The sequence below is a fragment of the Chlamydomonas reinhardtii genome, chromosome 14 (assembly GCF_000002595.2).
Source record: "Chlamydomonas reinhardtii strain CC-503 cw92 mt+ chromosome 14, whole genome shotgun sequence".
NCBI lineage: Eukaryota > Viridiplantae > Chlorophyta > Chlorophyceae > Chlamydomonadales > Chlamydomonadaceae > Chlamydomonas > Chlamydomonas reinhardtii.
Window position 1 is genome coordinate 4,027,733 of NC_057017.1, and position 19,202 is coordinate 4,046,934.

General features: G+C 67.2%; 4 protein-coding genes across 5 annotated transcripts; 1 reads left to right on the forward strand and 3 right to left on the reverse strand.

Moving 5' to 3' along the window:
- Nucleotides 1-3: 3 nt before the first annotated feature.
- On the forward strand, nucleotides 4-9,615 carry CHLRE_14g633500v5 (uncharacterized protein). The gene is made up of 19 exons (XM_043070463.1): nucleotides 4-581; nucleotides 677-723; nucleotides 826-1,002; nucleotides 1,158-1,326; nucleotides 1,640-1,795; nucleotides 1,957-2,358; nucleotides 2,617-3,209; nucleotides 3,493-3,661; nucleotides 4,110-4,172; nucleotides 4,403-4,534; nucleotides 4,909-5,069; nucleotides 5,371-5,506; nucleotides 6,236-6,373; nucleotides 6,623-6,810; nucleotides 6,964-7,137; nucleotides 7,476-7,680; nucleotides 7,914-7,979; nucleotides 8,303-8,518; nucleotides 8,874-9,615. The coding sequence occupies exons 1-19, from the start codon at nucleotides 390-392 to the stop codon at nucleotides 8,880-8,882; spliced, it is 3,393 nt and encodes a 1,130-aa protein (XP_042917136.1). The 5' UTR covers nucleotides 4-389; the 3' UTR covers nucleotides 8,883-9,615.
- A 2-nt stretch (nucleotides 9,616-9,617) lies between these two features.
- On the reverse strand, nucleotides 9,618-11,262 carry CHLRE_14g633550v5 (uncharacterized protein). The gene is made up of 3 exons (XM_001692588.2): nucleotides 11,029-11,262; nucleotides 10,574-10,747; nucleotides 9,618-10,342 (listed from the first exon to the last, which is right to left on the reverse strand). The coding sequence occupies exons 1-3, from the start codon at nucleotides 11,146-11,148 to the stop codon at nucleotides 10,244-10,246; spliced, it is 393 nt and encodes a 130-aa protein (XP_001692640.1). The 5' UTR covers nucleotides 11,149-11,262; the 3' UTR covers nucleotides 9,618-10,243.
- Nucleotides 11,263-11,317: 55 nt separating this feature from the next.
- CHLRE_14g633600v5 (uncharacterized protein) lies at nucleotides 11,318-13,783 on the reverse strand. 2 transcript variants are annotated; one of them, XM_043070464.1, is made up of 9 exons: nucleotides 13,590-13,783; nucleotides 13,455-13,521; nucleotides 13,224-13,359; nucleotides 12,993-13,088; nucleotides 12,820-12,878; nucleotides 12,553-12,662; nucleotides 12,413-12,475; nucleotides 12,280-12,346; nucleotides 11,318-12,128 (listed from the first exon to the last, which is right to left on the reverse strand). In XM_043070464.1, exons 1-9 carry the CDS (start codon nucleotides 13,640-13,642, stop codon nucleotides 12,033-12,035), a joined length of 747 nt encoding a protein of 248 aa, XP_042917137.1. In that variant the 5' UTR covers nucleotides 13,643-13,783; the 3' UTR covers nucleotides 11,318-12,032. The 2 variants fall into 2 exon arrangements, with proteins under 2 accessions (XP_042917137.1, XP_042917138.1); XM_043070465.1 differs by lacking the exon at nucleotides 12,413-12,475.
- Nucleotides 13,784-13,846: 63 nt separating this feature from the next.
- CHLRE_14g633626v5 (uncharacterized protein) lies at nucleotides 13,847-14,893 on the reverse strand. The gene is made up of 3 exons (XM_043070466.1): nucleotides 14,690-14,893; nucleotides 14,445-14,530; nucleotides 13,847-14,243 (listed from the first exon to the last, which is right to left on the reverse strand). Exons 1-3 carry the CDS (start codon nucleotides 14,834-14,836, stop codon nucleotides 14,219-14,221), a joined length of 258 nt encoding a protein of 85 aa, XP_042917139.1. The 5' UTR covers nucleotides 14,837-14,893; the 3' UTR covers nucleotides 13,847-14,218.
- Between the last annotated feature and the right edge of the window lie 4,309 nt (nucleotides 14,894-19,202).

Genomic DNA, 19,202 nt, shown 5'->3' on the forward strand with positions numbered 1-19,202 from the left:
TTAGTGTTTGCACTGCTCCGAGTGAACAACGCATGTTTGCTGCCTCGGCATCATGTCAAGAACCACGCTCGTCCTTGAGGCCAGCAACGTTACTTCCCGTGCCCAGCTGGGCACCAGCCGAGTGACCGGCCGGGGTCCATCGCATCAATCGAGCAGCCCGGGTCCCATGAGATACTAAGTCGCCCCTTAGTATTTGCTTTTAGCTGTGCGGCACTGCAACCAGGGCTCGCTCACTGCAGTTGCAACGGGGCTCTCGCGCCCAAAATTATTTGTGCGCCCAACTTCACGACAATGCGATACGTGGCTTAAGTTTAAAATGCTGACGGGCTGGCCGTAGCTGCTTAAAAGCTATCTGCAGCGAGCGCGCCAACTGAGTCGCTTTCGCCGGGATGTCTTTGCCGGAGAATGGAGCCTCCGGGCCCGCCAGTGGTGTGCGACTTGTGCCTCTTGCGCACCAGTGGATCGTGGGCATCTGCTCCATAGTCTTTGACATTGATGTTGGCCAGCGCGTCGAGCACAGCGTGCCTGCGGGCTGCCTGTCGCCGGAAGAAAAGCAGGATGTGGCGTTTCACTCGTTCCCGGTAAGCGTGGTGGTATGCGAAAGAGAGGCTGACCTTGCGTCGAGTGCAACATTCATCCTGTTCTCCACCTGCACCCCGTCCCTGGCCCCGCACAGGATTCCATGTCCATGGAGCTGCATGCACGGACGTCCATCAAAGACAGGTATCGCAACTCGTAAGGGGAGGCTCCCTCCAGTCGGGACTTGGCGCGTCCCTGCCTGACACCTGCCACCTGCCCGACCGCCACTTGGCCGCTCCCTCGCAGCACCTTCTTCTTCCGCATCAAGCGGCGGGGCACTCCTGAGGCGGCTGCAGCTGCAGAAGCCGCAGGCGCACGCGGCAGCACCGGCGGCTCACCGCCAGTCTCGGCAGGGGTCGCCGGCGCCGGCGAGGGGGCGGGGGGCTCGGAGCTGTTGCACGACCAGGCCCGCTTCCTGTACGGGTGAGCACCCCGGCACACAGGCGCAGGGCGGAAGGTGGCTCAGGTGGTGGGGGCGCACATAGAAGCCTCATGCTGTCAATCTCCTTTTGGTCGTGAGCGACGCCCGGGACCGTCTCGCCAACACACACACGCGCGTGTGTGTGTGGCACGCGCAGGTTTGTGTTTTGCCGGCAGCGCCAGGACCCCTCGCTGCGGCGCGGCGGCGAGCAGGTCAGTGTGGTGGTGCTGGCGGAGCACCCGCTGAGCGCGGCGCTGGTGCCGCTGAGCGCCGTGGCGGGGCACGCCTACTTCGGGGCGCCCGGGTCTGCAGCGCCGCTGCAGCAGGTGGGGTGGGGCGGGTGCCGGGTGGGGCGGGTGCCGGGTGGGGCGGGTGCCGGGTGGGGTGGGGCGGCGCGTCAGGGGAGTGGGCGGGTGGGGTGGGGCGGCGCGTCAGGGGAGGGGGCGGGCGCTGTCGCACCGGTCCTTCCGCGGTGGCGGGGCTGCCCGGAACTTCCCCAGCCACCCCACGAGACACTATTTGTAGCTGCACGCATGACAGTTGTCTCGGTTTAAGGCTGCTGCGCCCGCTTTATGACCGTGCCGAATTGCACACCGTGCCCAATCACCCACCCCGCCCCACCCCTACCCCCCTCACCAGGTGTATGACGAGGTGCTGCGCTGGCCGCCCCCAGTGGCCGGCCCCCAGCTGCAGCTGCCCGTGGGCTTCACCGCCCTCAGCGCGCGGCTGCCGGCCTGGGCCACACTGCCCGCGCCCTCAACCACCACCGCCCCCGAGCAGTACGGAGCCAACAGCGTGAGTGGCCGCCCCAACTGCTGCCGTCTGCCACCTCGCACCGGGGCTGTCATATCACGTCGCAGTGCCAGTTTTGAAACCCGCGGCCGCCACCGCTTACACCGCCGCTCTTGCCGCTCCTCCTCCTCACGGCCGCCTCTCCCACGCCCCTCCCCCCGCAGCTGCCCTACCTCCACCGCGGCAGCAGCAGCCGCTCCCTGGGCGCGGGCGGCAGCAGCCGCCGCCTGGCCGCCGGCGCCGGCGGCACAGAGGACGGCGGCGGCGGCGGCGGCGGCGTGTCGCGCGCCAGCAGTGGCTACTACGGCCCGCTGTCGCCCGCCGGCAGCAACCCGGCGCTGGCGGGGCTGGGCTCGCCGCCCATGCACGGCTCGGGGCCGGGCGGGCTGCCGGGCTGGCTCAGCAGCGCGGGCGGCAGCCTGGTGGGGCCGGGCGCTGGGGCCGCCGGGGCCGCTGGGGCTGGCGGCTCGCTGGGGACCGGGTCGCCCGTGTTCATGTCGGCGGGCGGCGCGGGCGCAGGCGCGGGCGGGCCGTCGCCGTTCAGCAGCGGCGGCGGGCAGCAGCAGGTGGGGCGGCGGGCGTGTGTGCGTGTGTGTGCGTGTGCGTGCGCGGGGGAGGGGAGGTCGGGTGCCGTGTGGTGCGGCGGGGCGATGTGGGTTGGTGTCTGTCCACGTGCTTGTGCATGGCCAAGGCGCGTCAAGGGTGCTTGCACGCGTCCTGCACGAACCCACATGTGGACTCCGCCGCCCGCTCCGCGCTCTGCGGGCTGGTTGTGGGTATTGCTTCACTTGGGTTTGGAGTAAACTACCCCCTTGCCCCTCCAGGCTATCCGGCAGCTGCTGGCGGTGCTGCCGGACGGGCCGCTGGACTCGGGGTCGGGGCTGGCGCAGGTGGGGTCGGTGCAGGTGGGGCCGCCCGCGGTGCAGCAGCTGGAGCGGCGCACCTCCACCTCGGGCGCGGCAGGGGCAGAGGCAGGGGCAGGGGCAGGGGAGGGCGGGCAGCAGCCAGGCACCGGCTCCGCCGCGACCTCGCCGCTGCCGCGCAAGGCCAACGGGGACGCCAACGGGGGCAGCGGCGGCGGCGGCGGTGGCGTGGGGGCGAGCTCGCTGGTCAGCGGCAGTAGCGTGGCGGTGGCGGCGGGACTGGCGGAGCTCAGCCTCAACGCGGGGCTGGGGCTGGGGCTGGGGCTGGGCAGGGGCAACAGCGCGGGCAGCGGGCAGCAGGGCAGCGGGCTGGGGGCGGCGGGGGCGGGCGGCGGCGGCGGCGGGGCGGCGTCTCGGGAGGGTTCGCTGCAGCACGTGGCTGGGCTGCTGGAGGGCTGCGCGCCCGCCGCACTGCCCTCGCCGCCGCCCTCTGCGGCGCGGGCCGAGGGCGGGCTGCAGCACCAGCGCAGCCGCACCTCCATACAGGTGCCCAGGTGGGTGGGTGGGTGGGTGGGTGGGCGGCGCACACAGCCGCACACAGCCGCACCGCGGAGGGCGGGGAGCGAGGGGGCGGGGGGCTGGACTGGAGGGGGCTGGAAACTGGAGACTGGAGGGCTGTTTCGGTGACGATGCACCTTGATGCAATGTACCCAGTACTGGGTCCCGTGCCGTGCCGCCTCCTTGGTGAGCCACCGGACCTGCACCCTCCCGACACCCCCCCACACATACATACACACATACACACACCCATCCGCGCCCGCACCCCGCACCCCGCAGCCGCGCCGCCAGCCAGGCCGGCACTACCGGGGGCTACAGCACTGCTGGGGGCTACGGCACTGCTGGCGGCGCCGGCGGGCACGACGACCTGCCGCCGCCGCCGCCGCCGCTGCTGCCGCCCGGGCTGGGCGGCGGCTCGGTGGGCGGTGGCGCGCGGATGCACACGCAGGTGGGTGGGGCGGGCGCGGGGGTGGCCCCGGGGGCAGCTGTGGTGGTGGCGGCGGTGGCGGCGGCGCTGAGGCAGTGGGGCGGCGCTCGCGTGTGTATGCTGCATGCTGCTACAGCTGTGTGCTCCAGGGGCATAGGTGCTACACGGCTGGGGCATGCAGGGAGCAGGACAGGGCAGCTGGCGTGCAGGCCCATGCGGCGGCAGCTACCGGTAGCAGGGCTGCTGGGCTGCTGGCCGGGCCTGGCCGCTGGGTGCTCGCGGCTGAGTCGGCCGCACCCATCCACACCTGCCGTCCTTACCCGCCTACCTACCTACCGGCTGCCTGCCTGCCTGCCCCGGACGCGCACGCCCCCCCCACACACGCACACACACACACACACACACACACGCACGCACACACACACACACACACACACACACACACACACGCCCACACACGCGCGCGCAGGGCTCGGACGGCGTGGGCGACGACGCGGTGGGCCCCAGCAACGGCCGCGGCCCGCAGCAGCAGGTGAGCGCCCGGCGCCGGACTCTTATCCACACGCTTACACCCACACCTGTCGTTGTGATCCCCTTTGCCTTGTACCGTGGAACGCACGTGTCCCGCGGTCTGAAGGATGGCTGCCGCCATCATGTGCACTTTGCGCAATTGGCTTCCCGCCGCGGTGTCAGCACACACGCACCGCACCCTCTGACTCAGCGCCCTGCCTCTCCCGCGCTCACCCCGGCTCTCGCTCACAGGTGTTCCGGCGCCACTCGCACGCGCTGGCGCCCCCAGCGGCGGGGTCCAACGGGGAGCTGGCGGGGGCCGGGGCGGCGGGCGGCGGGGCGGGCGGGGCGGCGGTCGGGCCGGTGCACGGCGCCTTCCACGAGGTGGGTGGGTGGGCTGGGACAAGAGGGGGGGCCAGGGGGGTCCGGGGTAGGGGGTTCGGGGGTCCAGGGGGCAGGCCGGCACCGCTGGGGCTCCAGGGCGGCGGTGATGTTGGCACGCCCCTCAGTGCCTCAGTACCTCAGTACCTCAATACCTGAGCGTTTGGTACGGTACACGGGCCCACGGGGGCCCTGCTCTGCCACACCCTCCCACATGCGCCTGTGTGCGCCTGTGTGCGCCTGCCGACATATGTCCCCGTCCCGCCGCCGCAGCCACCCCCCACCGTGTGTGTGTGTGTGTGTGTGTGTGTGTGTGTGTGTGTGTGTGTGTGTGTGTGTGTGTGTGTGTGTGTGTGTGTGTGTGTGCACATGCGCAGGTGGACGTGTACACGCCGCTGTGCGGCCACCTGCCGCGGCTGTGGCAGCTGTGGGAGCTGGCGCTGCTGGGGCGGCCGCTGCTGCTGGTGGCGCCCACACCCGGCGAGGCCAGCGCGGGCGTGGCGGCGCTGCTGGCGCTGCTGGCGCCGCTGCCGTACAGGTGGCGTACTGGGGGGGGGGCAGGGGCGCAGGGCAGGGCTTGTGTAGATGTGACGACGCAGGAAGGCCAGGAAGGTGTGGCCGCGTGCAGACTCGAGCTGCAAGCACCCAGGCCCGCTTTGCGCCTCACTCGTTGGGACCACGCGCACTGTGGCGCCTGGCAGCCACATCCTGCCCTGCGTGCTTACTTCACACATACGAACACGCACACACACATAGAAACACGCACGCCCTCCCCCCCCCACCTCCCCCCCCCTTCTTAATTAATCATGAATGTAACCCCCCAAACCTGCCTCCCACAGCGCCGACTTCCGGCCCTACTACTGCATCCACGACTCCTCCTTCGGGCGGCTGGCTGCGGGCGCGCTGCCCGGCCCCGCGGGCGAGGGCCGCGACGTGCCCACCCTGCTGGGCGTCACCAACCTGTACTTCGTGCGGGTGAGGGCGGCGCACTGGGGCGCACTGTGCCGCTTGTGCGTGTGTGTGCGCGTGTGTGTGCGTGTGTCTGTGTGTGTGTGTGTGTGTGTGTGCGTGTGTGTGTCTGTGTGTGTGTGTCTGTGTGTCTGTGTGTCTGTGTGTCTGTGTGGTCTGTGTGTCTGTGTGACTGTGGGTGTGTGACTGTGGGTGTGGGTGTGTAGCAGGACGACTACCCAATGCCCTGCGATGTCATACCTTGGCGCGCGGAAGCAGGGGGGAGGACGGAGCGAGGAGCGCGCGCCGACTCGGAAGCGGGCTTGCGGTAGAAGACGCTAAACATGAACTAGGGAGAGAAAGACCGGCTTAGACCCGTCTCGAACAGGGATCAATACTGAAGTATCAACATGGACTGGCCGGAACACTGAGCGCAAAGGTTTTGTAGTTGAGATGGCCTGTACGGCCTTGACACGGGGTTTTCCCCTCTTAGTTGGGGCGTCCCGCCCACAGGGTGTGGGTGTGGGTGTGGGTGGGTGTGGGTGTGTGTGGGTGGGTGTGTGGGGTGTGTGTGGGTGTGCGGGTGTGGGTGTGTGGGGGTGGGTGTGTGTGGGTGGTGGGGGGGGGGGTCCACCATCCCTTGAGAAAGCACAAGCAAAGCGAGGTGGGCTGTCAAGGCACCTGAAATGTTACCCAAGCCCTCCGGCACTTACCGTACATGCACGGCTACCCCTCACCCCCCTCTCCTCCACACAGGCGCTGCCGCACTGGCCCAACGTGCTGTCCATCGGCAAGCGCGAGGGCGCGGCGGGGGCGGGGGGCGCGGCGGGCGCGGCCCCAGCGGGGGCGGGGGCGTTGGCGGCGTCGGTCTTCAGCGCCAACGCGGCGGTGCAGGTGGGGGCCTGGGTTTGGGCCTGGTCTGGAGCGGAGAGTAGAGTAGAGAGTGCGATGGGAGACTGGGTGTGCAGAGCGTGTGCGTGCGTGTCGCCGCCGGCACCCCCACCCCCACCCACCCCTCATGCAGCCGCGCCCCTCGTCCCCTCACCCCCACCCCGCCCACCTCTGCCGCCGCCCCCCCCCCCACTTCCTTAACTTATCATGAATGTACCCCCCCCCTCCCGCCTGCCTCGTCCCCCCTGCCAGGCCCTGCGCCAGCGCACCCAGGGCGCGGCTGTGCTCCTGAGCGGCCACACGGAGGCGCTGTGGTCCGCCTACAAGCCGCTGTGCCGAGCCGACGGCGGACTGCTGGGCCGGCTGCTGCGGCCGGCGCCGGGCGACGTCAAGAGCAAGGTGGCGCGCATCGCGTTCGTCAACAGCGACAACATACGCAGGTGTGCCCGCATGTGTGTGTGTGTGTGTGTGCAAGTATGAATGTGTGTGTGTGTGTGTGTGTGTGTGTGTGTGTGTGTGTGTTTGGGCCAGAGGCTGAGAGGAAGCGCACGACCTTACTAAGACAGTACATGCTGCCCGCACGCGCGCTGCAGGCACTTTGCGGAGCTGACGTCAGCCTTCCTGTCGCCCTTCAGCCGCTACTTCGAGCCGGGGCCCGACGGCCGCGTGCCCGGCTGGAACAGCGAGGAGTTCCTGTTCAGGCTGCGCAGCGCGGGGGCGGGGGCGGGCGCGGGGGCGGACGGGCTGCCGCAGGCGCTGCTGGACAGGTGCGTGCGGGGTTGGGGGCGTGGGGCGTGGGGCGTGGGCTGGTGGGAGTGTGGACGGGCGAGGGAGAGGCCGTAGGGGTGTCCAGTGTGAGCGCCCGACGCGGGTGGAGGGCGGATGGCAGCAGCAGGATGCTGCGTGCGTAGTGGATGACAGCGCATGGGCTGGGGTGGGGTGGGGTGGGTTGGGTCTGGCCCCGCTCACCGCTACACAAACGTAATTGCTCTACACCGGGTAAATCCTCACCTGGCCTCCTCCATTCTGACTATCCTTCCCCGCCTGGGCATCCGCTGAACCTTTCCTCCCCAACTACTCCTCCCCAACCCCGACCCCGCCGCAGGGTGGGCAGCGCCTCCGCCGCCGTGGAGCTGTACGCCCGCTTCACCGCCTCCCTCAACTTCGCCGCCTGGTTCGCCGCCCGCCGCCGCCACGTGGCGCACCTCATCCGGCCGCCGCCGGGGGGCGCGGGGGGCGGCGGCGGCGGGTCGGGCGGGGCGGGCGGCGGCGAGGGCGGCATGGCGTCCTGGTTCAGCAGCGCGGCCAAGGTGGGGTGGGGTGGCGACGGCGGGGCGGGGTGGGCCGGAGCTGGGTGGGTGGACAGATGGGCGGCGCGGGACATGGCGGGTGCCGTTTGCTCTCGTACTACTGTCCATGCGACCCGCATACCAGCTCACTCTCTAACACACTCACTCACTCGCTTGCTCTCGCTCCACCCGCGCTTCCCCACCTGTCGCCGCTCCCCCTCGCCTCCCGCCCCTCCTGCCCCCCCCCCCTGCAGCACCTGGACGAGGTGAAGCTGATTGGGCTGTTCTTCAGCACGGAGCAGCAGCTGACAGAGGCGCAGGTGGGGTGGGGGGCTGGGGGGGGGGCGGTGGGGGGTTAGCCGCTGATGGAGAATGGAGTGGTTGAAATACAAGTTTGAAGTGCTGGCGTCCAGTGGGAACAGCCTGAAGGGGGGCAGCAGGTTCTGACTGGATGCACGTGCATTTGGGGAGGAGGGAGGGGTCGTCACTATAGAGGGGGGCTGGATACGGGTCGCAGCAGCATGCGGACGTGTCCACGAACTGGCAGCCTCAACCAAGCCCGCCACCACAACCACCTGCCCACCTGCCCACGTCGGCTGCCGCCACCTGCCCACCGCCCACCCGCCCACCTGCCCGCCCTCAGGCCGAGGCCGCCGCTCCTGACGCGGGCGAGGAGGCGGCCGCCACCGTGTCCCGCCTGCAGCGCGAGCTGCTGCTGCTGTTCTTCGAGAGCGGCATGCCCGAGGAGCTGCAGCTCACCTGCATCTCCAGCCCCGCCCGCGCCGCGCTGGTGGGGCAGCTGCCCGGGCTGTCGGCGGCGCAGGCAGACCGGCTGCAGCAGCTGGTGGCGGTGCTGCAGGTGCGGCGATGTGTGGTGGAAGTGGTGGGGTGCAGGGAGGGTCAGGGTCAGGGGCCAGGGCCAGGGAGGGGCAGGGGCAGGGGCAGGGAGGGGCAGGGGCTGGGAGGGGCAGGGGCTGGGAGGGGCAGAGGCGGGGAGGGGGCAGGGGGACTGGAGGGGAGGTGTGGGCTGCCAAGGGCGGAGCATAGTGGTGGAAGGGCGTGGGTTAGGTCCTGTGTGGATCCACTAGAGATACCACCCTGCCACCGCTGCTGCTGTAATCATCAAAAACCCCATCCCTCCTGCTCCCGTCGGCATCCTGTTCTTAATCGCTGGTCCTAATGGCATTTGCTCCATGACTGCCATTTGGGTGCAGGGCGGCTGAGCTACGGGCCAAGCACGGCCTGCAGACAGGGCGCCCGCTTCTGGCAGTGGTGTGTGTGGTGGCTGTGGACTGAACGCCCTGAGGAGGCCGCACTGCATCACGACATTGGGTATGCCTAGGTCGGGCGCCTCATGTGGGTCGGCCTGTAGGCGCCCTGGCTTGACAGCGATTCGTGTGATCTGGCATAGGGCCGTCATGCGTGTGTGTGCGCGCGGCTGATCGTGATCCCTGCACGGGACTGAGGGCTCTGCTAAATGACACCGCGGTGAAATGACACCGCGTGCAGCAGCTGTAGATTTTGAATGGTATCCTTGGCGCGTGCACGCAGGGGTTCCTGTCTGGTAGCGAATTGTGACACGCGGCAGCGCGCAGGCTGGGACTTGCAGTGCGGTCGGCGGGTGAGCGAAAGGGGCTGACCAGACCATTAAACGAGCTCGTGATCATGCGCCGTGACAGTTTTCTTGACACAGCAAATCCGGCCGCGGCTGCCGAAAGCTTGGCAGTAAGTAGTGAAGGGTCTGCGGCGCCCAAGGCATTGGCGCCTGATGCGGTGTCTTGTGCATGTACGGTACGGTAATGTTTGTGGCCAGTGTTTGGCAGTGTGCATCCCTGGTAACGGCATTCAGTAGCGTGTGCCGGTGTGCGCCACATGCAGCTGGCAGCGCCAGGGCCAGCTGTAAGCAGCTGCCTGGTAGGCTTGTACTGACAGGACTCACAGGACTCACAGGAGTCAACGGTGTTACACTTCTGGCGGGACGTTCCGTTGCTGCACGCCTGCCTGCACTCAAGTGCAGTGGCGCCACCGCGGCCACCTGGGCAACTCAGACACTGAACGAGCGAGCGAGCCGCCGCGCAATATGCACCGCCGCAGTCCCGCGCCCCTCCAGCCCCGCCCTCCCGTCGCAGCGCCGGGCCGCGTGGCAGGCTGGCCGCCTGGCAGGCCGGCTCGTCAGCAGTCAGTGCACAACTGCCGTGCAACACACAGCCGCGCCTGACACGCCGCGGCGGGCAGCATAACATTGTGTACCGTATTCGCAGCTGCCGCACACGTCCACGCGTTGCCATCCTCTCTATTCCGCTTCACGCACCACCAGCGCCCCGCGTCCCGCACATCAGCACACCAGCACATCAGCACACCAGCACATCAGCACACCCCGCCCTCGTCCTCACCCTGGCCGGCAGCTCAACACCTGCCGCTCCCTCCCTGTCCGGCGCTTCCTCCCTCCTCCCAGCGCACACCCCTACAGCGCCACCCGTCCTCGTGCCGCTCCATCACTCCTCCGCGCCTCCCGCCCCATCCTGTCAGCCAGTCAGCGGCCACACCACCCCGTGCCCTGCGCCCTGCACCCTGCTGCCACCTCTCACATCTTGGCCCTGGGCTGCGCCGCCTCCAGCACGGGCGCCAGCTTCATAGCCATGCCCATGGAGCCGTTGATCTTGAGCTTGCGCGTCAGGAAGGCCTGGCGTGCGTGTATGGGGGGGGGGGGGGGCAAGGCGGCAGGGGAGGAGTCACTCGGATGCGAGGTGCCCGGTACCGGTAGGTTGCAGGCCGGCGGCCCGGTACCAGTAGGGCCCTACCAGTGCCAGCACCGGCGGCCCCTGCCCGCCCTCCCCAGCTGCCCTCGTTCCCCACGTGCAGCCGCTTCATAAGCTGCACATCAGCCGCCCCCGGCCCCGCCGCCCGGACGCACCGTCTGCGGGTTGACCTTGCCCATGACCATCTGCGCGAAGGTGGCGTCGCTGGTGGTGAGGGTGAGGTCGGGCTTGGCGCCCTCCGCCGGCGGCCCCTCGTACAGCGCCCCCGAGCTGCCCTCGCTCAGGTCCAGGCTCCACTCGGCGTCGTCGATCTTGAACACCACTATGCCCTGGGCGCAGCCATCATGCGGGTGGGGGGCACCGGCAAGCATGTAAGCCGGTTCCACGGAGCGATGGAGGCCGGCACTCGGGCTCCCGCCGGCCAGGGGCGATGGGATAGCGGGCAGAGTGCAAGCATTGAAAATTTCCACGCATGGTCAATTGGGGAACTGCTATACGCAGAGCTAGCCTGCCGTCCTCCACGTCGCAAACCGCCAAAATGCCGAAAGCACGCCCGGTACCGCTTTTTCAGTTCCCGACCTCCCCTTGCTCCCCAGCATTGTGCTCGCACCTTTATTTTGCTGGCCAGCTGCGCGCCCTCCGTCTCCAGCGACTTTGCAAGTTGCTGCAGAAGCGGCCCCGACGCCTTTGCGCCTCCCGCCGTAGGCATACGAATCAGTACTTGCTGCATTGTGTTGTGGACGAAATGTGGCAAATGATGGCGAGGCGGAGAGACTGTGCAGAAGCAAAGTCGCAGCGTCAAGGAGCGTAGCAGAGCCAACAGGTTTGGAAGTGCTGTAAATATTGAAACAAAAGTAAGGAAGGGATGTGGTGCTATATGTGCTCAGTTCCTGTCAGTTCCTGCTCAGGAACCGTCCTCGTCAGCGCAACGACCCCCATGCAGCGGCGACACTGCACCAGATCCACGCCAGCCCCCGCTCCTGACAGCATCACCTCCGCTCCGAGCGACGCACCCCGAGCAACTATTATAGCAAGCGGTTTGCTAGGCACTTGCCAGCACCACAACCTCTTCGCTTATCACAAGCGCGCACAACCGGAAGGCCCTTTCACCTGCTAGGACCTCTCCCCCGCATGGCACGTCCTGTCTGTCGGCTGTGCAGGCCACCACCGGCCTTCACGCCCTGAGACGGCCCCCTGGACCACCGCCGGGCCAACGCCAGGTCGCCGCCGGGCCAACGCCAGGGCGCCGCCACTAGTCGCCGGGCAGGCCCGCAATCCCGCATGCAGTCAGTGGACACGGAGGCGGGAGGGCGGTCAAGACTGAACCTCGGCATGGCGAGACCGCCCAGCCCCTGGTGCTGTCATGCCATCAAACGACCCCGCACAACGAGCTCGCGGACCCTCAGCCCGCCATTGCACACAAAGCACGCGCATGAGCTGAGCCCGCGGCACTGGCCTTTCTTGTGCGCAGTCGCATCCGTACAGCCAGGCGTACTGCGAGGCAGCCCGTGGCCACTGGCGGCACCACCACTGCGCCGACACAGCCCTGAGCTGAAGCCCCTGTCCTCTCCCTCTTCCGCCCCCGCCCTCTTCCTCCTCCGCCCTCCCGACTGGTCACCGCCGGGTGCCCAGGCGCTGCATGGACGCCCCGCCCTTGCCCGCGGCGTGCCGCCGCTTGCTGCGCCTGGCAGCCTCCAGCAGCGCCCCCGCCTGCGCGCGTGTGTGGGTGTGAAGCGATGAGGTCACGCCCACTACCGTCTACCGGCGTCTGGCGGCGTACATACCAGCACCGTGGCACGGACAGGGCGCCCGCAAACAAAGTGCCGTGCGCCGCGGCCGCGTGTTCCACTCTAACACGCACCTGAGCATCGTAGCGGTACACAGTCCGCCTGCCACGCTTTTCCCCCGTCTTGTAGAGGCCCGGGATGCTGCAAAAGAACACGGCCGTAATCATGATACTGGTAGACTCTCACTCGCATGCTCATGTGTCTTACTAGCGAATGCTACCGGATACGGCCTGTCGCCAGCGCGGCACCGCGCGCGTCCCGTCACACACCCTGCGTGCATACGGTGTGGGCAGGCGTGAGCTAGCAGGCACACATGGGCGCTGCTGCCATTACCGCAAGCTATGTACCTGGGATCTAGGTGTTGCGCCATGTTGGGGTCCGCCTGCAGGACGGCGCACACATCCTCCGACGTGCCCTCACAGCCGGGCAGCTTGAGTAAGGCGGCGCGGCACCAAGCCTACGTGGCACAGCGTTACACAGCGTGGCAGCACCGAGCCGGGCAATGGGTGCGTCAGAAAGGCTATGGGGCTCATGCTTCTGCTTGCGTCTGTCCAACTGCGCAAATAGAGCGAGTGGAATGCGTGAGCGCAAGACAATGATCTCCCGGGCCCCACCAGCCATTTCATGCTTTTGTCCCTCCTCTGTTTCAATCGCTTTCCGGCCATCAGTAGCACTGCGACATGAAGGCGAGCGTGATGGGGGCAAAGGACGAGTTCAATGTCAATGGGGTAGCAGCTCAGCAAGCACAGTGACACTTGGCAAGCAATTTCCTGGATTCCACGCCTACCTTCCTCTGCGCTGTGCCCATTATCCAGACGCATGCGAGTCTGAAATATCTTGAAGCGCAACCGCCCCACTTGCCGTGCGTCGGTGTGGTCCCAGCCTGACAGGTGCCCCAAGGGCAAGAACAGTTAGTCATCGGGTCAGCCAGGCCTGGTCACACAATCGCTGTAGATCATCATTCGCTGAAGAGCATGATGTTGTACAGCAAGATACTGCATGTCGCCTAGAAGCTCACCCAGCTGCCGCATCAGATGGGGGAAGTCCAGGTACATGGTTGTTGACCGTGCGCTGGGTATGGGGCTGCCGGGAGTGGCACTGCCCTGTGCCGTGCGCGCCCGCTCGGCTGCAGCCGCCACGGCGGATATGACAACCTACAAATTCACCGGGTGCGGGCTGCTTCAGGACAGGCCACGCACACAGGGGGCAGTCCACTGCCTGCAGTGACCCAGCGGCCCAGTGTGCGCACCTCCAGTTCATGCGGCTGCCAGCGTTCACCGACTCGAGCTGCTGCCTGGACTGGGACTTGGGTCCCCCTGCTGTGCCGAACAGCAGCACATGTTAGTGCGCCGAGAGGGTAAACGAGTCACCACATGCAGCACACCTGAGGTGCAAGAGGGCTGCATTTCTGAGCACTTGGTTGGCTGCACTCGCCATTCGGGATGGCCTCCTTGTCTGCCTTGGCCTAGTGCCCGACGTCCTATGCAAGGTACTGATTGTATCTGCATTTCGCAGAACTGCCTGAGCGGCGTGGGAAATTAGCAAGCTCTGAGTCTGAGACTGAGAGTGAAAGTTCATTCTTATTTCGTTCCTTTGTATGCTCTTGAACTGTAAGCTTGAAGTACCGACTTTGTTACCAATATCACAAGATTATTACATGCTAAACATGCCAGGTCTAATCATTTGCCCCATCGCATGCCACGAACCCCACTGGCACACACCGCCCCAGACTGCCTGCACTGCTCGCTCCTATACATTCGGCGTGCAGCCTACTCTCAATCCTGTTGGCAGGCACCCGGCACGTGCGGCTCCCGCCGCCTACCCGCACTAACACTGGTCGCGTTTGTAACCTTCGCGCTCAGCCCACTATCAGCCGACAACGAGTGTGGTCCCAGTACCCCGTAACACACACGCCAACTGCCAAGGAGTTCGAAGCGGCCGCTCGTTATAAATGCAACTCCTCCTCCTCTCAGGGTTCATCGCCGTGGCCGTCGCGTTGGGGCAACCCATCCATCATACACCAGCTTGGGCGCCCGCCCTGTGGAGGCGAGGGCACGGTGCGTGGCCGCGTCAGCAGGGCTGCAGCACACGTGGCCGCAGCGCTGCACCTAGCCATCCCGTGCGAGTGCTCCGGCCGTCACAGTGTGCAGACAGGGTGGCCCGTGGTAACAGCGGGTGGCACGGGCAGAGCACGCCAGCTCGCCAGACCATTCACGCCATGCCGCAGCTGCCTCCTCACCTGCCGTCGCACGCCCAACCAGCCGTTAGGGGATCTTCCGCCGCCGCCGCCGCCTCCTCCTCCAAGGACCCGCCCAGCCTGTACGGCTGCGCGGTGCCGGGGCCCACACGCTACACACGCCCACACACACCTGCGCGCCTGCAGTCAGACGGTGTGCAGGCGGCAAGCCCTCCATGCCAGCAGGTACTGTACATCCCGGCGCGAGTGTTAGCACCGCCCCTTACCTTTCTGCTGCCAACGCTTACCCGGGTCACCCGAGGTGACGCGCGTTGCTGCTGCTGTCTACGGCTCCAGTTGCCCCAGCTGGTCAGCGGCTGGCAGGAGAGCAGCTGGAAGAGAATGAATCTGGTGATTGCTGCTGCCGCCACCGCCGCATGCATATGCATATGCATGCGTTCCCGTGCGCCTACATAGTGTGCCCCTCAGTGCAAGTGCCCAGGAAGCACATCAGGAGAACATGCCGCACATCTCACACCTGTTGTTACACACACATGCCCTTCTCCTCCCAGCAGCCCACCTTGCCCGCCGCCGCCGCCCTCCAGAGCGCAGCCACCTCCGCTGCGCCCCTGCCACGCCCGCCAGGCCCTCGCCGCCGCTGTCGCTGCTACTGGTGCTAGTGAGCCTCAGGTGGCGTCGCGATTACACGACCATACTGCATGTTGACTGCTGTATACGCCGGCAGCCCCGGTGAGGGTGGCTGGTTGTGCAAACTAGTTGTCAGCTGACGCCGGCAGCCCCGGTGAGGGTGGCTGGATGTGCAAACTAGTTGTCGGCTGACACCGGCAGCCCCGGTGAGGGGGACTGGATGTGCAGAAGCAATTATCGGCTGACACCGGCAGCCCCGGTGAGGGGGACTGGATGTGCAGAAGCAATTATCGGCTGACGCCGGCTGCCCCGATGAGGGGGACTGGTTGTGCAGAAGCAACTGTCGGCTGACACCGGCAGCCCCGGTGAGGGGGACTGGATGTGCAGAAGCAGTTGTCGGCTGACGCCGGCAGCCCCGGTGAGGGGGACTGGATGTGCAGAAGCAATTATCGGCTGACGCCGGCAGCCCCGGTGAGGGGGACTGGATGTGCAGAAGCAGTTGTCGGCTGACGCCGGCAGCCCCGGTGAGGGGGACTGGATGTGCAGAAGCAATTATCGGCTGACGCCGGCAGCCCCGGTGAGGGTGGCTGGATGTCCAGAAGCAGTTGTCGGCTGACGCCGGCAGCCCCGGTGAGGGGGACTGGATGTGCAGAAGCAATTATCGGCTGACGCCGGCAGCCCCGGTGAGGGGGACTGGATGTGCAGAAGCAATTATCGGCTGACGCCGGCAGCCCCGGTGAGGGTGGCTGGATGTGCAGAAGCAGTTGTCGGCTGACACCGGCAGCCCCGGTGAGGGGGACTGGATGTGCAGAAGCAATTGTCGGCTGACACCGGCAGCCCCGGTGAGGGGGACTGGATGTGCAGAAGCAATTATCGGCTGACACCGGCAGCCCCGGTGAGGGGGACTGGATGTGCAGAAGCAGTTGTCGGCTGACGCCGGCAGCCCCGGTGAGGGGGACTGGATGTGCAGAAGCAATTATCGGCTGACGCCGGCAGCCCCGGTGAGGGTGGCTGGATGTCCAGAAGCAGTTGTCGGCTGACGCCGGCAGCCCCGGTGAGGGGGACTGGATGTGCAGAAGCAATTATCGGCTGACGCCGGCAGCCCCGGTGAGGGGGACTGGATGTGCAGAAGCAATTATCGGCTGACGCCGGCAGCCCCGGTGAGGGGGACTGGATGTCCAGAAGCAGTTGTCGGCTGACGCCGGCAGCCCCGGTGAGGGGGACTGGATGTGCAGAAGCAATTATCGGCTGACGCCGGCAGCCCCGGTGAGGGGGACTGGATGTGCAGAAGCAGTTGTCGGCTGACACCGGCAGCCCCGGTGAGGGGGACTGGATGTGCAGAAGCAGTTGTCGGCTGACGCCGGCAGCCCCGGTGAGGGGGACTGGATGTGCAGAAGCAGTTGTCGGCTGACACCGGCAGCCCCGGTGAGGGGGACTGGATGTCCAGAAGCAGTTGTCGGCTGACACCGGCAGCCCCGGTGAGGGGGACTGGATGTGCAGAAGCAGTTGTCGGCTGACGCCGGCAGCCCCGGTGAGGGGGACTGGATGTGCAGAAGCAGTTGTCGGCTGACGCCGGCAGCCCCGGTGAGGGGGACTGGATGTGCAGAAGCAGTTGTCGGCTGACGCCGGCAGCCCCGGTGAGGGGGACTGGATGTGCAGAAGCAATTATCGGCTGACACCGGCAGCCCCGGTGAGGGGGACTGGATGTGCAGAAGCAGTTGTCGGCTGACGCCGGCAGCCCCGGTGAGGGGGACTGGATGTGCAGAAGCAGTTGTCGGCTGACGCCGGCAGCCCCGGTGAGGGGGACTGGATGTGCAGAAGCAATTATCGGCTGACGCCGGCAGCCCCGGTGAGGGGGACTGGATGTGCAGAAGCAATTGTCGGCTGACGCCGGCTGCCCTGGTGAGGGGACTTCAAGGGTGCCCAGCCCCCGGCGCCTTCCGGAGACGGGGGCCTGGCGTGGGCCGTGTGCGCGCTCGGCCAGCCGCCCGCGCCCTGCTGGCAGGTGCGGGCAGCACGCGCACCGGCCCGCAGCCCGCGGCCGGCCCGACTGCCAGGCAGCGGCCCGGGCCAGAGGCGAGCTGGATGACAGACGGGCCGGCCGGGGGCCAACCTTGTTGTTGCTGTTGTGTAGGCTGTTGTGAGTTGACAGAAGAAGTTGACAGAAGAAGTTGACATAAAGTCGGTGGGCTGACGCCCGATAAAGCTCCAGAATCACTTTCAGAATTCGTTGAACGTGATGTGCTGTGTGCTGCTGCGGCGCTTGCGCGCCTAAAACGTGCTGCACAAATGACGATCGACAACTTTCATTGCCGCCGCTGCTACTGCTGCTGTTGCTGCTGCGTACGCTTTCCAGACGGATCCGCGTGCAAGCCAGCCGTCAGGCCAGCCAGCTCCCCAGCCACCCGCCGCCACCCGCAGCGCAGGCTGCTACAGCTATGGCGGCAATGGGGGGGGGCGGGGCGGGGGGGGGGGCGTGCTGCTCACGCCGCCGCTCCCAGCAGCCGAGATGGCTGCTCCTGCCCTGCCGGGGTCTTCGGGGCCTATCCCTGTCCTTCATCACTGCGCCCCTTCACCTCCGGCAGGGCCTTACGGGCGGTGGCGGCGGCGGCGGTGTTGACTGGCGGCGGCGGCGAGCCATTTGGTCCATGGCCGCCGCCGCCACCCATCCTAGCACTCCGCCGCCGCCGCCAGCGCCATATATCCACACGTGTGTGTGTGTCCACGGGCCCAGGCAGCCCGCTGTCAGCCCAGAGGCGTGTGGGTCCCGGCCGGTGACGGCCTGTGGGGCGGGGTGGGGCGGGGTGGGGCGGGGTGGGGCGAGGTGGGGCGGAGTTACAAGGGGCCGGAAACCGTCAGTGCGCTGGGAGGCGGAGCTGACGGCCGGACGGCACCCCATGTCATGTCATGAAGCGGCCCACGCCTTTGGCGACGTCGTGGAGGACTTGCCGCGCACCCGCGTCATCAGGCGGCGGTATCCAGGCACGACGTCACCACACCCAGGCACGACGTCGCCCCATATGCCCGTTGCCGCATGCGCCCTAGCGGCCGGACCCCAAACCAGCACACGTACACACACGCGCCTTACGTTGGACCAGCCCCTCCCTCGCCAGGTGGCAGCTGACCAACCGCCGCCGCTATCGTCGCCGCGGTGTTGCGCCGGACGCGTGTGCCCCCGTCTAATTCTATGTGTCCGTGCATGCCTCTCCATTCGTTGCTTCGCCGGACCGGCACCGACAGTCTCTGCGGCAAACGGCAGGAAGGTCGGGAGGTGAGGCGCACCAGGTGCCCAACGCTCAGTCATGGACCCCAATCATCTACACATAGGGGGACTTTTGAACTGTGGGACCATCCTGCCGCCGTCAATACGGTACAGCCAATGCCCACGCGGTCACCACGGCGCGAGCTCCCACACCGTGTACGCCCTCCCCATACCCCGCCCCAGCCTCCACCCGCCCCAGCCTCCACCCGCCCCAGCCTCCACCTCACCTCCACACTGGGTGTGTTATGCGCCCCATCCAGGACCCATGCAGGTCACGCCCCCGGCCGAGAAAAGTCGACATCGCGGGCACCGCCGCCCCCACACGGCCCCACGCCACCGCCAGGCGCTGCCTTCCCCCGCCGCCGCCCAGGGTTGCTTGATACAAGCTGTTTGACTGGTTAAAAGGCTAAATAGGGGCGGCGGCAGAGCGGTCGCCGAGGCAGACCTGAGGCAGCGCCGGCAGCTGGAGAGCGCGAGGCCGGGTTGGTATGGCTGCTGCTGTTGCAGCAGGGCGGGCTGCGGCGGCAATCAGCCGGGGGCGTCCAGCGGCGCACCCTAATCATAACTGTGGAACTTTCACGAGCTGCGTCATGGCATCGCCGAATCAGCTGTTTCGCAAATAAAGGGCGGGTGCGCCTGCTGGCTGGGTCTGGGTGCACCAACGGGTGCTTGCCGGTCGAGGCTCTCCTGTTGAGATTTGCACATCTGCATCATAAGGGGCATCGCACGGCCAACAATACTCCGGCTGCGTCGGCCGCGGGGCGTCTTGATGCTGCGATTTCTCCTGGCGAGTGATTAACGGGGCCTGCTCTCCGCATCGGCGTGACTGTCGCGGACCCCTGCAAACGGTGAAAGGCAAGGTAATGGCATGCACAGGTTTCAAGGGTGGCTGCACGCAAGCCAAAGCCCTA

Excerpts from the sequence above, each read along its gene's own strand:
- CHLRE_14g633500v5 (XM_043070463.1), top strand. The coding sequence starts at position 390 with ATGTCTTTGCCGGAGAATGGAGCCTCCGGGCCCGCCAGTGGTGTGCGA. Across the intron at positions 5,070-5,370 it reads CTGGCGCCGCTGCCGTACAG|CGCCGACTTCCGGCCCTACT; the intron begins GTGGCGTACTGG and ends TGCCTCCCACAG. Across the intron at positions 7,681-7,913 it reads GGTTCAGCAGCGCGGCCAAG|CACCTGGACGAGGTGAAGCT; the intron begins GTGGGGTGGGGT and ends CCCCCCCTGCAG.
- CHLRE_14g633626v5 (XM_043070466.1), bottom strand. The coding sequence starts at position 14,836 with ATGCATATGCATATGCATGCGGCGGTGGCGGCAGCAGCAATCACCAGA. Across the intron at positions 14,531-14,689 it reads CGTCACCTCGGGTGACCCGG|CCGTACAGGCTGGGCGGGTC; the intron begins GTAAGCGTTGGC and ends GGCACCGCGCAG. Across the intron at positions 14,244-14,444 it reads GGTTGGGCGTGCGACGGCAG|GGCGGGCGCCCAAGCTGGTG; the intron begins GTGAGGAGGCAG and ends TCGCCTCCACAG.
- CHLRE_14g633550v5 (XM_001692588.2), bottom strand. The coding sequence starts at position 11,148 with ATGCAGCAAGTACTGATTCGTATGCCTACGGCGGGAGGCGCAAAGGCG. Across the intron at positions 10,748-11,028 it reads AGCTGGCCAGCAAAATAAAG|GGCATAGTGGTGTTCAAGAT; the intron begins GTGCGAGCACAA and ends GGCTGCGCCCAG. Across the intron at positions 10,343-10,573 it reads GCAAGGTCAACCCGCAGACG|GCCTTCCTGACGCGCAAGCT; the intron begins GTGCGTCCGGGC and ends CACGCACGCCAG.
- CHLRE_14g633600v5 (XM_043070464.1), bottom strand. The coding sequence starts at position 13,642 with ATGGCGAGTGCAGCCAACCAAGTGCTCAGAAATGCAGCCCTCTTGCAC. Across the intron at positions 12,663-12,819 it reads ACAAAAGCATGAAATGGCTG|GCTTGGTGCCGCGCCGCCTT; the intron begins GTGGGGCCCGGG and ends TGTGCCACGTAG. Across the intron at positions 12,347-12,412 it reads GTATCCGGTAGCATTCGCTA|CATCCCGGGCCTCTACAAGA; the intron begins GTAAGACACATG and ends GTTCTTTTGCAG.